Below are 16,903 nucleotides of genomic sequence, written 5' to 3' on the forward strand. Positions count from 1 at the left end.
AACTGAATAGATTTAACGGTTACTGTGAGGGAAACAATCTAAAGGTGAACTTGGGACCAACAAAAAGAATCCCCTTTGGGGAAAAATCCAAACCGTTTAAGTGGTTCCTGCACAATACGATGGTGGAGGTAGTATCTCCCTACAAATATTTAGGTATGACGTTTACAAAAAAGCTGAACTGGGCTCTACATAAAGAATGGGTTGAGACGCGAGCAGCAACGATTAAAGGGGCCTAGTCCGCTTTAAGAATACCTTTGGTGGTCCATCTTGGTCTCCCCTGTTAACAGCCTACAGTGCAATGGTTCCCAATCAATGTCTATACTGGGCTGAGGTATTGCCCCCAAGTATGGAGGGAAGTTGGGAGAGATGTGAGAATAAGTGTCTGAACACAAATGCTAGAACTCCCAAAAAGTGTGATGGGCCCGGCAATAAGACAGGAAGGAGAATCTGCAGGCCTAGAATTTCTTGGCGCGCAAAGCAACCCTGCAATTTTGGGATAAACTTTGGTCCTCGGAGGTACAGAAGGTAGCAGTTCTCTGTGCTTCTGAAATAGGAAGCAGTGAGTTAAGGTGGGCAGTGCATGTCAGAAACAGGTTAGGTACCATTGCAGGTGCCCTAAAAATGGAGAAATTTAAGGTGTCTGAGGTCTCCCACCTTTCGAAAGGAGAGTCAAATATGGCCAGCAGAAGGGAGTCTAGATTGGCTGATATGAGGTATGTGGGGAAAAGACCCTCTGAAAATGATATGTTAGAATCTTGGGAAAATAGGAGGGTGCTCCTCTACATATCAGTTCTTCCAGATGCCCTTTTACATTTATTATTAAAATTTCCATTTGACTTAGAATGTCAGGTATCTAAGAGCTGAGACATTTTACATTTTTTTGTGATGTGGAGAATAACTGCACATGAGGATTGAGGTTTCAAAATATTAAAGTGCATTTTTTAATTGTTTGTCTGCATCTTTACAGGACTCGTCGCTTGATTTTAATACCACTCATATAAAACATGGCAATAATGCATTTACACTTTTGTTGAACATGGAATTTTTAGATGTTGCGTGTGTCTTAGCAAAATATAAAAAATATGCTTGGGTTAGTGATGTAAAGAGCCTTGATCAAAGATTATTTACCCGGATACTCACAGAGTGTGTGGGGTTAGGGAAGAAGGGTTTGTATTGGAAAAATACATTTAAGTGACTCGGATATGACAAGAAGATTTAGTCTGCATTGGAAGAATTGGAGGGGTCATGGAGGGGGGGTAATGTAAAAAGTTGTGTCAGTTTTATGAATTGATGTTTTAAAGACAAGAGTCTATACATTAATACATTTGAAGTTAATCTAAATGTAACCGACATTCCTCCCCCCCCCCCTCGGCTGCCTGATGGGGAGCCTTAGTATGTTGAAGAGGCATGCCATAGGGAAGGGTCAACCCTCTGTATTTGAATTCTTAGATCTTATCGAACGAGCCCTTTGAAACTAGAGGAGTTTCTTGAAATTTAGACTGAAGAGCCATGGTATCAGGTCATCACATCCTCTTTTGTGGCCTGTTCTGCGAACCCACAAGTAACTATATGGTCTCTCCTGGGGTGCGCTAGGTGGCGCCAGACCAAGATGGCCGCACTGCAGTGAGGCTCTCGCCTGGTCGAGCCTAAATGCCATCCTCATTGCCATCCTGACCAGCTGCATCGCCTTGTGACTAGCGGGATCAGACGCGCCCGGCTGCGAGGCACGCTCCGGAGTCATTGTCTCCCGCGTCACACCCCTAGAGCCGGAGAAACCCGACCTGCTTCCTGGGAGCGGCGCTTCACACTCTGCCGCAGCTCCGCCCTCCCGGGCACATCGGATAGGCAAGCTCGGGGCTTCAGGGCCTGGTCGGAAAGGCGTGTGACCCGCTCCGAGGTCCTGCTTCGGGCCGGGGGGGCCAGCCCCGAGGAGGAGACCGCCACCGCCCCCCCCCCCCCGGCCTAAGGTACGTGCCCGACTCCACTCATACCTGCGCTGCTGGACCACCGCGCTCCTCTGCCTGCGGCCGGACTCGGAGCGCACCCTGGCAACCGCGCGGGACTGCGGTTCCTAGCTACCACCGGCGCGTCTCGCGCCATTGACGTGACATTTGGAGCCGCGGGGGGGGGGGGACTGCTGTGCGGAGCCCGAACATCGGCGGGGAGCCTGTCTCTTTCTGGCCCGGTGCGGGAACACAGGATCTCCTTTGCATTGCCACAACAGCATACCCCTCCCGCCTGAGCCGCGACCAGCCTCAAGTACACCTAACGCCATAACTGCCTACGCGGCCATTTTGACGAGCGCCACGGCCCGCGGCTGGCCGCCACGGCTGACATTTAGGCGGCAACTCGCACCTACACCTTCCCAGCACACCTGGGCCTCATCGACCACTGCTCTACAACGGGCAGCGCCAGCTCCGCACTCCTTACTGTGCTCCCTCTTCACTCCTACAGTAGATTACTGACATTATTCAAGCATCTTTCAGACTGCGCTCTGTCTTGCTCACACTCCCGTCATTGACTCCTCTGGCAGCGTCCTCTCCCCCTGGCGGGACCCGCTCCCTACCCCACCCTGCCATCCGCAACTTGCTGGTGGCCCTTCTTTGGCGGACTATCGTTAGCTTCTGGCCATAGAGCAATTGAAGAACCAGCGGAGTGCTATTCACGAATGTGCCCTCCTGAGACCTGGCGTCCACCTTCTCAGCAGTGTCGCAGACACCGAGACGCGACAAGGGCCGAACTGATGCAAGACAATCAAAAATTCCTTTTGAATCTAAAAAAACTTCCAAGACGACGCCGGAGGGAGGTGGGAGTCCTTTGTCTCCGGCCCCCCAAGAGGAAGATTGGAAAACACTTTTGTTAGGCATGAAGCAAAGCCTGTCAACAATCGACTCTAAAATCGACACCATAAATGCCCGCATGGACAGCGTGGTGGCAAAGCTGGAACATCATGCACTCGTATATAGGAGGCTGAAGATAGAATTTCGGGTTTGGAAGATGGAGCTACCTCTTCACATCGTCAGCTCACCCAAATGGACAGACTGCTCAAAGTCATAGCGGACAAGAGCGAAGATTTGGAAGCGAGATCGCGCCGGAACAACGTCCGAATTTTGGGCCTTGCGGAGACCACCAACACGGGGAAGATGGAGATATCTGTTGAGAACCTTGTAGCGGAACTGTTTGGAAAGGAATCATTCTCCCCACACCTTATTGTGGAGAGGGCCCACAGATCCTTGGCTGCTCCCCCTCCTCTCGGAGCCCCGCCGAGGCCCATCATAGCGCGGTTTCTTAACTACAGAGACCGAGATGTGGTGTTGCGACGCGCAAGGGAACTGAAGACAGTGCACTATGGAAACACAACGCTATCTTTTTTCCCCGACTTCACCCCCTCGGTCCAAGAAGCCAGGTGCAAATTCGCAGGGGTGAAAAAGAAACTGCAAACCCAAGAGATCCCTTATGCCATGCTGTACCCGGCAAAACTAAAAATCTCCTACCAGGGCAAGCACCACTTTTTCCAAAATCCGCAGCAAGTGGAGGACTTCCTCAAACAATGTAGGAGGGATCAACACAGGGAGGAATCAACTCGCCGCCGCTCCAGATCACATTCACCACTGTCACAACAGGACTGACATGATGTATCGTCCGGAGGACTCTTTTAGTTCATTGTCCCCTATACACCGGCTGTGTGTGAACTGATTCCTGGTTACTCTGGTGAGATCTAATCTTTGTTTTACACCTGGCTGGTCTAACTGTATACTGAGTGCTCGCTAGACCACCTCCGTCCCACAGTGCTGACTGGGGTAACCTGGTTGAATGTGGGTGTGAGTAGGGAGGTGGTTGGCAGGTCTGGTGCCCCTAGTTCAGACCCCCAATGGGTGTACCCCAGACTCCCTCTCTCCTTCTTAGGGCAGAGGTTTATGTAGTAATTTGTTTGGCTTTTGTTCTTGTTTTGTTTTGGCTTCGGGTGGGAAACTAATGCACGGCGAGTTGGGGTTGCCATTGTGGGTGGGAAGATACCCCGTTTTCACGCTGTCGGGAGTGTTGAGGTGCTGAGATGGGACAAGGGTTGGCATGCTGGGAGGGAACTGGGTGGGAAATGTTGTTTACTTGCATCGGATACTGCTGTGATCCGATCTGAGGTACTAATATGCTACACATATTTACACTTTGCTGAATGGGTGACGTAGCGTCGCCGCAACTGTCGCACCAGTTTAGGCTGGTGACGTGGAACATTCGAGGGCTGAATGACCCGCGGAAGAAGCGACAAATTTTGGGATATTTGGATAGGCAGGGGGTAGCTATCGCCATGCTTCAGGAAACTCACTTACGGCCTGATAGTTCCCCTTTGTTTGCATCTCGGTGGGCCTCCTGCAAGGTGTTCTCCTCTTATTCCAACTATGCTAGGGGTGTTACGATATTGGTTCGAAAAGGAGTGCGGTTTACACCAGCGGGCACTGAGACTGACCCGGGAGGGAGATATTGCCTGCTATGGGGGACACTGCACTCGCACACGGTCCTTCTAGCTTGCTATTATGGCCCTAATACTGATGACACGTCTGCACTTCTTACGCTGTGGGGTAGGATTCAAACACTGGGCATCAGCCATGTCATCTTAGGTGGCGACTTCAACACGGCATTCGAACCACGCCGAGATAGATCCCACCCTCAGGCCATCCACTACACTCATACCCAGCGTACATTATCTACTCTTGTCGATGAACACCATTACACTGATGCATGGAGGCACCTGCACCCCTCTCTCAAACAAGGAACCCATCACTCAGCGGTACATTCTACATGGGCAAGGCTTGATTATGTGTTCCTGTCGGCTGGCCTCCTAGCATGGCTGGGGGGTGCTCTTCACCTTGCTAGAACATTCTCAGATCACTCGCCGGTCCTCCTTACATTACGCATACCTATTGACGTCTCCCCGTATCTAAGTTGGCGCCTCAATCCCGCACACCTCACAGACTCGGCGTTTAGGGCGGAAATTGAACAGGACATACAGGACTTTTTCGACAGGAATACAGGGTCAGTTCCGTCGTTCACAACGGTCTGGGAGGCCTTTAAGGTAACTGTCAGAGGGTGGTGTATTGCGAAGGGGGGGCATCCTCAAGTCACTTCGTGGAGACCTGCGCAAACTAGAAACTGAACTCCGTAATCTTGAACGCGACGTGGCCCGTGATCCACATGGGCACGCACCTAAGGCCCTTCTCAGGGAAAAGCTTAATGAATATGCGGAAGCGGCGGAAAAAGAATGCAGGTTCCTCGGGAAACCATACACGGCACGCTTGTACGGCGAGGGAGATAGGCCCGGCAGGGCACTTGCTTTCGCGGTCAGGCCCCCGAAGTGTCACAACTATGTTGCGACCCTAATGGACGAAAATCATGTCCCGCAGAGGGACCTCACGGAACAATTGCGTATCCTTACTAATCACTACTCCACTCTCTATACTTCCCACCGGCAGACGCCCATTGATTTGCAATCTTATCTTGCAGACACTGCCGTCGCGTGGATAGGTCCTTCTCAGCAGAAATGTTTACATCACGAACTCGAACTCGACGAAATAAAAGACGCCATCATGTCTATGAAGTCCGGCAAATCACCGGGTTCGGACGGGCTGCCAATTGACTTTTACAAGGCCTATATACACCTGCTTGCTCCTCTACTAAAAAATGTTTACTATTCTGCCCTTGAGGAGGGTAAGTTACCGATCACTATGCGGGAAGCCCTTATAGCATCCCTGCTGAAACCGGGCAAGCCTCCGGAACACTGCGACTCTTATAGGCCTCTGTCATTGCTCAATACTGACGTGAAGATCCTGGCGAAAGTGCTCGCGACGCGTCTTAATTTACTGATGGAGCGTCTAGTCTTACCGGACCAAGCTGGATTTGTCCCCAATAGGGAGACGTCCCACAACCTGCGCACCCTTCAGGCTGTCCTGCAGGACATTAACCCTGGCTGTGAGGCGGCAGCCGTATTCCTGGACGCAACGAAGGCATTCGACTCTCTAGAGTGGGACTACCTTCTTGCCCTTCTGGAACGGATGGGGATCCCCTTAGCCTTCCTGGATTGGATCCGACTGCTGTACTGTAGCCCTCAGGCCTCTGTTCTGTTGAATGGCTCCCGATCTGCCCCCTTTGAAATCCGCAGGGGTACCCGGCAGGGTTGCCCTCTCTCGCCGGTTCTCTTTGCGATTGCCATTGAACCCCTGGAGGCCACGCTCCGGCAACATCACAACCACCGCTCTTTAATCTACCCGGAAACGCAGTTGCTCATTGCATTGTATGCTGATGACATGACCTTGTATGTAGATAAACCGCAGGAGAACCTTAACCCTTTGCTGCGATAGATAACCAAATTCGGAGCCATATCCGGGATTCAGATCAACTGGTCGAAATCAGCTTTGTTTCCCCCGACGGACAAGACCGTCTCCTTCCCTTTGGATTACCCTCTGATGTGGGAGGCTGACGAAATTAAATACCTAGGCATACTCGTGACCAGAAACCGTGATGCTCTCATTAGGGCCAATTATGGTACAGTCATGGACAAGCTGACTGACACCATCACTAAGTGGATCCACCTCCCACTGTCGATGGCGGGGCGTATCTCCCTGATTAAGATGGTGGTCCTCCCCAAGCTCCTTTATTTATTTACTAATATACCGTATAATCCAGGCGCCTGCTTCTTCCGTGTTCTTAATTCCCAGCTGTCGAGACTTATCTGGGGTGGAAAGCAGGCTAGCCTCAAGACGCTCATGTTGCCTTATCACCAAGGTGGGTTCGATGTCCCGAATTTTCAGCGCTACTATGACTGCGCTCAAGGACACTTTGCTGTGTACTGGCTACATCCTCCTCCCTTTATGGCTCATCTGGCGGTGGAGGACGGATATATGAGACCTGCTCAGCCGTCGGGGTATCTGTACGCCCCGACCCGGGCTACCGAACGAGACCCTACCACGGTGGATTGCACGGTGCTGGCCTGGAATCGCATAGCCGCTCAGATGGGGTTCGAGTTCTTATACTCGCCACGTATGCCCTTAGCACACGATCCCAGGTTAAGCGTCACCTGTGAAGAGATAGGCCATAAACTGCTTACGAAATATGCGGCCCTCACCTGGGGAGATCTGCATCTCCAGGGGAAGTTTCGCACGTCGGCTCACTTTTTTGGGGACTCCATCCCTTCAGTCATGGATACTTTCCTATACACCCGGCTGCGCCAGAACGTCAAGGCGGTCACGCCCAATTTTCCTGATGAACCGGAAATTGTGACGCCACTACACGCTCTCCTCCAATCTGACCCCCGAAACACGTGGTATCTATGTTGTACAAACATGCACAAGCCCCCCCTCTCCCCCGCTGCTTAGAGCGCGTAGGGACTGGGACAAGGATCTAGACGTGCCATTGTCGGAGGAGCAGTGGGAAGAATGCTGATCACACACAACCGCTGTTACGGATAACGCACGTCTCAGACTGGCGCATTTCAAATTTTTGCACCGACTCTACCATACCCCTGCCAAACTATTCCGCTTTGGCCTCCGGGATAACGACAGGTGCTTGAGATGTAGGAATGAGGGGGCGGATTTTTTTCACTTGGCCTGGTCGTGCCCGGCTGTAGAGGCATATTGGGCAGAAATATTTAAGGCAATGTCCGATATGGTCGGAGTGGACGTCGCGCCCTACCCTAGGATTGCTCTACTGGGCCAGTCGACTCCAGCGATCAAAGTAAATGGGAAACTTTTTGCGCTGGGCTTCCTATTAGCTAAACGACATGTCGCTTGCCGCTGGGGTCGGGGTCGCACGCCCAAATTTAAGATATGGCTCTCCACGATGTCATCCTGGCAGGAACATCTGCCCACATACGCTGAACTTCTGCCACAAAAGTCACGCCCTAAAGACCTCTGGGGTCCCCTAACCACATATCTTCGTTCCTTGCAGGAGGTAGATGCCTCGGAGGCGGGTAGCAGCGGGAACATCGATTAGGCTGGCCTGCTCCCCCTCTCTGAATCGGGCCCTGGAGCCTCGACGTTGGACGACAGCAGGGACCTCCCCTCCTCCCCCGCTCCCCCTCCCCTCCCCTCCTTGGGCACTGCCCTACTGTAGATCCGCGCGGGTGCTAGCCACATGGGTGGGACGCCTGGGGCACTGGGCTGACCATAACACCATAGGGGATTAGATCAAGAGCAGCGTTTACCACTGCCCCTCTGCCGAGCGCTAAGATGCCGACCTTCCCCGTCACCGGTCCCACTCTGCCTTACACGCGCATGTAACATGTGGTGCTGCGTACACCATGTCCCGTACTATTGTTCTCCTTGATCGGATTATAGACTACTATCTCCCCCTTTCCCTTTCCCCCTCCCCGCGGGCAAGTAGAAGCATGTAACCATACACCTCCAGACACCTCTCACACTCTCCCTGTAGGTTGGGTATCATGGGTGGGTAAGCTTTCTGTTGACCTGTTAGGTTTGTTATACCAGATAAACGAAACCTCATGTTGGAAATGTTTGATCGTACTCTGCCAACTTGCCGACTTGATACGGCACTTATAAACGATTTACAGAGCCTTTACATCGCGGCCGGCCCAATGGGTTGTAGGCGGCATGCTGTGTTTAATTTGTTATTTCTCTTCCTGGCATGACGAACCTCCATACATACTTGAACTGTGAACGCTGCCGGCCTGCAGGAACAGGTTGTAGGCAAGTGGCTGTGTACACTTTACTTACCATCAATAAAGGTTTTTAAAAAACAAACAAAACAAAAAAACTATATGGTCTCTCCTGGATCGATCTTCCAAGTCTTTCACTGTGCACATGAGAAATAGGACATCCTGACCTCAATCTGGACTTGGTCATATTTGGATTCAAGTTACTCAAACCTCTTCTCTTCAGTGTGGAGACAATCTTGAAAAGCATAAGTGTCAGAATACACTGTTTCTACTTCTTATGTTAAATGGGTAATCAAACACAGAAATTCGTTTCAGAAAGGTCTCCAACATTTTCACTGCACCTTGTTAAGACATTGGCTTAGTGTTGTAAAGTGCTTCGGAAAACAAGAGCTGCTGTGTCAGGTGACTAAACATATGAGCACTAGTAGGCAAGCCTGTCTAAGTCAATCTGGGAAACAGTTCTATGCAAAGCCTTCACATAAGCATGTGCCAATGTGCCTCACTCCAGGGAACACCAGGATGATAAACTTTCCTCTGACAAAGGTGCTCGGTTAACTCTTAAACAACTAGAACCTAGGTTGGATACAGTGGTTATAAAGGAGGCACTGAAAAGATCAGAACATAAGGAAGATGGAGAGAAAGGTCCTGTTGCAGCACCTACAATAGAAGAGAAGAATGTCCCATTAATAATGCAAGGCAGGAAAGGGGACCCTGCTTCGTATTCAGATATGGCCCATGTAGCTGAGCAGGCTCAGTGCTAGGTCAGGCAACTGAGAGGGTGGAAATATACAAAGAATGTACTGAACAATGGCCTATGTCTCCAACAATAGCATCTAGAGATGTAGGTCTCATCAGCAATATAAGGCGGGCGGATCACATTACAAGCTAAGGACCAAGTCACATAAGCCCTAGGTGATATACCAAAACTGACTGTGCTGCATAAATTCACAGTACTGATGGGGAATAAACAGAAACAGGAACCAGCAGGGCGATACCATAGTCACATCTTGCAGATTTTTTCAACTGCAGAAAGCCAGAATATGGAGCATCAGATTTTGAAAGGTTGCCCACTGCCCTTCCCTGCCAAGCTTAATCAGGCAGTAAACTGAAACTCTAATAGTAGCCATGCTGAACTAGTGCCAGTCACCCTTCATTTTCTGCGACCAATAGCTTCATGCGCACACTGCCAAATATTTCTGATTTGCTGATCCCCAATCATAGCAAAAGCCAACTTTGCTGGCACAGGCCTAGAGTGAAGAATCAAGATTAGTCATGGTGTTTTTGTAAGGGGCAAACCACTGTGTCGCTGTGAGTAGTAAAGGTTCTATTCAGTTCTGGAGCTCAGCAGTCATCCACTCCATCATTGGGGTGTCAGCACTGGTCCCCAACCTACAGCAACTGGGTCAAGAACCGAGCTTCCAATGGTGCTCTGGAGGTGGGTGTGTCCCAGCTCCACCTCCAAGAGCATTCACCTTTATCTTCTCATGTAATTTGATCCAAAATTGCAAGGGTGCAATCACCTAACAATTAGTGATCTCCACAGTGTACCTGTTGGGCTTTCACAGGAGAAGCACATTCTGACAGCCCTGAGAGCATCTGGAATGGTACCTTGAGAGTGTGACGCACTGCCGATGTCCATTATTCAGCCATCAACTATCTCCTTCACTACCTAAGACAGTATGACACAGTCTTCATACGCTGTAGCTTTCAGGAATTGAAGCTTGTTTCATAAGTGGATGGCACATAGAGTGGTTAAGGTGGACAAGGTGGGTGTATCACATAGTGGTGCTGATGTGACGATAGTGTGGGTGAATTTTCCATCTTATCAATTTTAGGCTTGAAAAGATTGTTGGTGTCCACGCACCACACTTTGCAGGCAGAGGGCAAGTGAACTAGTTTCTTGTGAAAAGTGGGGTTGGCTTCTTATTGCTCGCTTATGGGTTGAAGTGTTGGTGAAGCTGGCATGGCATGATGATAAATAATAACTCAATCTTAAAAGTGGAGTGAGAGCCTGGTGGGCAGTAGATGATGTGAAAAGTGATGGTCTGTGCAGTGGTCATCAGCAAGTTTTAAGAGGACAACATGAAGGTGTTGGAAGCATGCATGATGTGGGAGTGTGTATGCCCATGACATTTGTTATGTAGCCACGATGTCCCCAAATCTTACAAACATCCATGTGCTAGAAGATGCAGCTATAGTGAGATGCCTACAACCAAGACTTGTGTTACAACCTAACATAAAAACAGTGACGTACAAAACAAGAGGAACAACTCTCAAGGTACTCGTGACAGAAGTAACCAGAACATATTGGTTATGTTATTTAAAATTGTATAGTGCACGACTACCCCGAGGTGCCTTGGCGCTAGTGCTGGTTTAGTCCAAAATCGGAAGGACAGCACAGTGATAGTGCAACATGACATCCCACCCCTTAACCTGACTTGCCTTTTCTTGTGTTTCCATCACTCCCCATAACCCTATCAGTGTTCTAATCTTACTCCAGCAACACATTCCTGGTCAGCGTTCCAATAATTCATCCATTCAATCACACAGCGATGCAATTAAACGCCTAGTGTTTTCCATAACTCCATTTCCTCCCCCTTTACACCTAAACCTACCTGCCTACAAACACATACAAACTTACACACCCTGCAACTTCCAGGCCCCTTCACAGTACAAGACTTTTTCACATGACACTTCTTTCATGTTTGCCCCCACACCACCTAACGATATTCAGCAGTTAATCTAAAAATATCATCATTCCCTCCAAGTAATATTCTCAGCACTCCTAGACCCCCTAGCAGCATTTCCCACTACCCAAGTCTGCCTTCAAACATTCCCTGTATAGTTTGCTTTCTTCTTTCTCCTACCACCTCCTTATTTCTCTTTTGCCACCCTGCCAAAAGCAGGGCTGCAAAAGTGCTAAAGAAATAACCAACAGCATAATCTCCCGCACTTAAAGTGAACATTTCAATCCCACCGAACCATCACGTTCTTCCAGTGCTCCTAGGTACCCTCTAGCCATATCAGATATTCTTCAGCCTTCCTCGTGAACCAACTATTGCTTCCAGAGACTCCTCAACAAATTGGATCATCTCCAACCTCTAGGAAATTCTCTACATTTCCAGTTAGCTTCCCAGCGGTAGCCCTAATCTAATGTCACTCCTAGCCACCTTACATTCTCAATCTCCTCCAAGATTCAGAGCAGAGATGGTAAAGAAGGGCAACAGCCAGGGAGCAAACCCAGAAGCCAATCCTATGCCTGGACATAGGTCTATACTATAGCACAAGAGATCTCTCAACTGTGTACCGTGCAGTTTACCAATACTGAACACACAGGCGCCTGTGCACTATCAAGTTATGCTGTGGAGTGCCAAACAACCGGTTGCAGAGGTTTTTAGGGACTGGAGGTTCTTTTTGCATGCAGCAAGAAACCACTCCCAATCCATCACTTCAAGGATTCCTTTTGAGGTCTTGGCTGTAGACAGCGCATGTGCTGTCTCCAAGAGACATGCTGCATCTACTTTGTGGGCTTCAGCCCACCCATAGGCTTCCCATTTTCTGGATCCATCGTCGCTCTCCTATTCTTTCTCCCCATTTGTCCATAGCATCCATTTGTCATGCCTCTTCCTGCATTTACCCCTCACCGAGAGCAGGGACCAAGTACACTATCCCTCCACTACACCTCTTTTTATGACCATTTTAGAAACTTCTTTTTTCTTGGTTTAGCAACCTTCATCAGGAGCACTTGCGTTTTCATTTGCTCCAAGCACAATTCTTTTTCTTATCCCATCCCGCTTCTTATTCGCTCCTAGCACCTGCATCACTTCCCCTTTATTTTCTTGGTATACGAGCCCTCCTCAGGAGTGCGGCTGTTTTCATTCACTCCGAGCGCCATTTTTTCTGATCCCATCCCACTTTTCATTCGCTCATTCCATCATTGGCTGTGCATGGGGATGGGCGGAGACAACGAGTCACAACGGCGGTGTGGTTTCACCATGCAAGTGTTTTGCACTATTATAACAACTTTGTGCTGGTGGCATATGTTTAAAATTTCATTGCACACAAAAAATAAAAATAAAAATCAGGGAGTGCCGTGTCCGTTTCTCCCCGAACCTCTGCGTCTTATCATTATGTTCGCGGCAGTTGCTGGGATACAATGAAACAGCTTCAAGTTGAATCCGATGCAGCAATTCCCTCCCTGGAGGCTGCCGTGCACTAGCTTCCCCCACCGCTGACCTGCACAGCTGAGCTTCCATGAAGTCCTGTAGGGTGTCGCTTTCTGTGCTTTTGCCACCTCCATCACTCTCTGGGATTAGGAAAAGAAAATGGAGGTGGGAAGAGCCAGATGACGACTGCCCCCACCTAATAGCTGCAAAGTGCAAGGCCTTGGCCAGCAACAGGTGGGTCCGGGATTACCGTAGCTGGCAATCAGTGCTCTGGTAGTTGTCTCTGGCACTGTACGACTATTGATCGCTCCTTCCCCCAGGGAGCTGTGCCCGGGGCTCCCAACACCACGCTGCTAGCCTGAGCCACCTCGAACAGCATCTCTCTTCTTGCAGCTGCCTATAAGGGCTCCTGAGGCTTCAAGAAGATGGCGCCAGATCCAAGGCCCTTTTGGTGAAGGTAAGCTTGGCAGCAGAGAGGCACTGAGAGCTCCTGGCGTGTGGGACCCCTGGCAGAGTGAGGAAAGTCTTCATAGTTGGGTTTGCATGTGTCCTGTATAAACGACTCTGAGATAATGGTCCAGGCCTTTCATGACAGCTTGTGAGGGATCTCCATCTTTGTTCCCTTGTAGTTGTACTTCTGTTCCTTTTGTTTTGGAATCTTCTCTATGTATTTGTCTTTGATTCTCTGGCGCACTCTCAGAGCAAGTGAATGCACCCCATTTGGGTGCAACCTCTCTTCTCTTGCAGTTTGGGTCACTCTCCATCTCTTCCCTTGGCACGGGCCATGCTCTTGCATGCGCATATATATGTAAGTGAGTGCAGTGAAGTTTGCCCTTGCAACTCTTTTCCATTCAGTGAGTTTCGCAATTGCGCCTCTTCTTTTGCAGTAGATGCGCTCTTCATCTCTGCCCTTAGTCACTTGCACACCCATCTCTCCCTTGTAGAGAGTAGGGCACGCCCTTTACAGTTAAGGGCACTCTCTATAGTATGTGAAGCGCACTCTCTACCTATCCCTGCTGTATGTGGTGTGCTTTACTCATTGCATTAGCAGGTATGCTCCTTGTTGCATGTATGGGCTCCTGCATTCTATCCCGCTTGTTTGCACACACTTCTTCTTGCATATGTGGGCCTTAAATAAAAAGTTATACCCGTTTGCGCGAGTGTTTTGTTTCTGTGGGTTTTCCGTCCCTCCTTGGCTGTCCTTTGCAGCATGTCGGATGTAGTTTTGTCAGTTGTGCTTCTCCCAAGCAGTCCCCAGTTAACAAAAAAAAGCACTCCTCAATTGTGGCATGCGAAATTATTGTAACGTATTTGCGAAATTATTGTAACGTATTAACTAGTTGAATGTTGTCTCCGGACATGGAGGTGGTGTTTGAAGTCAAAGTGAGCACAGCTAGACATTACTGCACCTTTCCCCGTCTCAACAACCCATCAGCAGAAACGAGTTGGCCAAGTGATGGCCGATATAAGTGTTTTACTTCCTCAAGCTCTATGTGTGTGTAGGACTAAGTGTGTACAATTTGCACCGAGCTTTTCATCCCTTTATTTGTTAACCACTACCCATGTTAATTGTAGTGAGTTTTATCAATCTCAAACGAAAAGCTGGGTTAAAAGCTGCAAGGAATCATGTGGGTTAAAAGTCACTAAGCTATTTTACTAAGAGTGGGACCGACGTGTGCCCAGCGCATTCTGCAACTTAAGAATTAACCCACGGAACAATCTTACTAGCAAATGAACCCTGTGACTTGCAGTTTTCACCCAGTGTTCTGCAGAAACCTTATAAACATGTTAGTGGTTACACTCAGATCTATGCCAAAAGTGCATTAACCACGCAAGTTATTATACCAGCATTATATCCCACAGCTTAAATGCATCTCTGCTCCGGGTGCTTTGCCAATAAAGCGATCTTAAAACGCGGTCTGTTTACATCCAGAGTAAAGCCAGAAAAGTTCGATATGGCATTTCCAGTTGTAGACAATTTCGTCGAGCGTAGAGTTTATGGAAATAATGCATAATTACTGGCAATCTCTTGCCTATGAATAACTACGCTCCCTTTCTGACAACGACAGCCTAGGTTTTTATTGGAGGGGACAGTAAGGGGCGGGGGCTCCTTTCGGAGTAATTGCATGCATGACAATAATCCCAAAGTAAGCGAGAGGGTTGGTTAGCTTAAGCAAAACAAAGCACCCAAAAAGTAATTACTCTACTGCTCTTTTGCTTTAAATTTCATCACAAAGTAAAGAGGTGAATGCCCCTGCCCTGTCACTAAATATTAGCATGCATTTAAATGAATTCAATTTCCTGCACTTGTGCTCAGGTATTTTTTTTACTTTCCTCTCAGTGCTCAGAAGTGCAAAAAGGTTTCCCAAATAACCTATGACACGAACTGTCAACAAGCGAACCCGAGCACACACATGCACTCAGTACAATTCCCTCATACGCACTCCAAGTCACACTTATAGCTCTCAGAGGACCCCCGCTCACCACTGGCTGGAGGGCCATGGCTGGCCGGCTGTGCCCAGCTCAGCGCCGGGGCCTCCTAGATGGGGGGCTTCAGGGCAGAAGGGGCGGGCCTTCCCCCCATCCAGCGACGGCTGCGAAATATATTCCTTGTTGTTACTTCGGCGTCTGCACTTCCTCGTTTACTTCCTACTTCTGACTTGCACACATGTGATCAGTTGGGCGTGGACACAGAGGGAACGATGCAAAGAGTCGTGGAAACAGAAGAAGGACCAGCCACTTTTGAGGCCAGAGAAAAGAAGGCCAGTTCTAACAAATGCTAACCAAGTCTGGCAAATAAACTAAGTGAATTTGCTGCCGCCGTGGACAGAGACATGCTTTGCATTACAGTTTTCAATCACAAGCTGTTATTTCTGATAACAATGCATTCTAGTAGCAGAAGTCTTGGCAGACAACTGAAGATAATCTGCACTCACTTAAATATGAAAGGCATAAACTCGAAGTAAAGAAGAAGACAGGATCCGATCCGCAGCTGCCAGGTTTTCAGATTCGTTATGCATTATATTTCTATGGTTTATGCTGGGTATGAATAACATCCTACTGTCAAATGTGTCAAACTTCAAGTGGCACTCTCGCAAGTAAATCAAAAGAATATTCAGGGTAGCATATTGGCGTAATTCGCACTATGACTCTTGTGGTATGGGGCGGACTCTAGACAGGAACTGCGTAATTTGCTGGAAGGTGTCAGGGTTTGGTTATCTGAAAAGTATGACGTAATGTGCAGTGCGTTAGTGAATGCTGAGAAATAAAGAAGTGTTTAACTACAGCTCCTGTGTAATGTACTTCATCTGCATGCTCCAGGGCTGGTGAAGACGCTACATCTGGTGAGCAGTAGAGGAGACGTGCCCCAAAGAAAACAAGGCTGCTCTCCCTGAGAGTTTGCAACAGTATGGCAAACTGTTTGTTCGTGCCATGTGTGCCTGAGATCAATGCAAAGCAGTCTGCAACGGCACAAGTGGAGTCAAGGCCATGTTTCAGCTCATAAACGGCCAAAGAAGAAGGTGAAATCCCGGATTAGGAGCCAATTTAAACAACAGCGCAAAATGCTGGTGAAGCAGTCAACGAAGTCACTGCGCTACTCAACAACTACGGGGCAATTACTCAAACAAAACATAAAAATAACGGCAGCGACAACCAGGTTAGAGAAACAGAGAATGTACTTACCATCAAAGACAAGTGAAGCATTCTACGACCTTGGATCTGGCGTGGTGAACCAAGAACAAGCACAAGGGTTGTGTTTGCAGAAGTTGCAGGCTGCTGAGCATGACGAAAGCTGTTTGAACAGCACGTGCTCTCATTGGCAGAAAAAGAGAGCTCAAAATATAATGCAGCTGTGTACCTGAGCCACCACTGTCTTTCAACACTCCTAAGAACCAGAACATAGGTGCAATGTTTACAGCGTGGATCTAAACATTCAATGACTTCATAGATGCATTAGAAGAAGTAGTAAAGAAGATCACATACTTGAAAAACCTTGCAGGTGAATGGGTGAAAGCAGCATTAAAGTACCCTCACAAACTGAAGCAAAATCATACCAAAAGGTAAAAGAAGC

At 48.8% G+C, this 16,903-nt stretch overlaps 1 protein-coding gene across 1 annotated transcript in view; it reads right to left on the minus strand.

Annotated features, from left to right (window-relative positions):
- Positions 1–15,503, minus strand: part of IKBKB (inhibitor of nuclear factor kappa B kinase subunit beta) — a 543,710-nt gene extending 528,207 nt beyond the window's left edge. The window contains exon 1 of the mRNA XM_078666224.1: positions 15,316–15,503. Within this exon, the coding sequence (XP_078522350.1) occupies positions 15,316–15,333 (18 nt within the window). The 5' untranslated portion in view covers positions 15,334–15,503. The remainder of the gene's footprint in view (positions 1–15,315) is intronic.
- Positions 15,504–16,903: the final 1,400 nt, after the last annotated feature.

The sequence above is a fragment of the Lissotriton helveticus genome, chromosome 11, assembly GCF_964261635.1.
Source record: "Lissotriton helveticus chromosome 11, aLisHel1.1, whole genome shotgun sequence".
Taxonomy (NCBI): domain Eukaryota; kingdom Metazoa; phylum Chordata; class Amphibia; order Caudata; family Salamandridae; genus Lissotriton; species Lissotriton helveticus.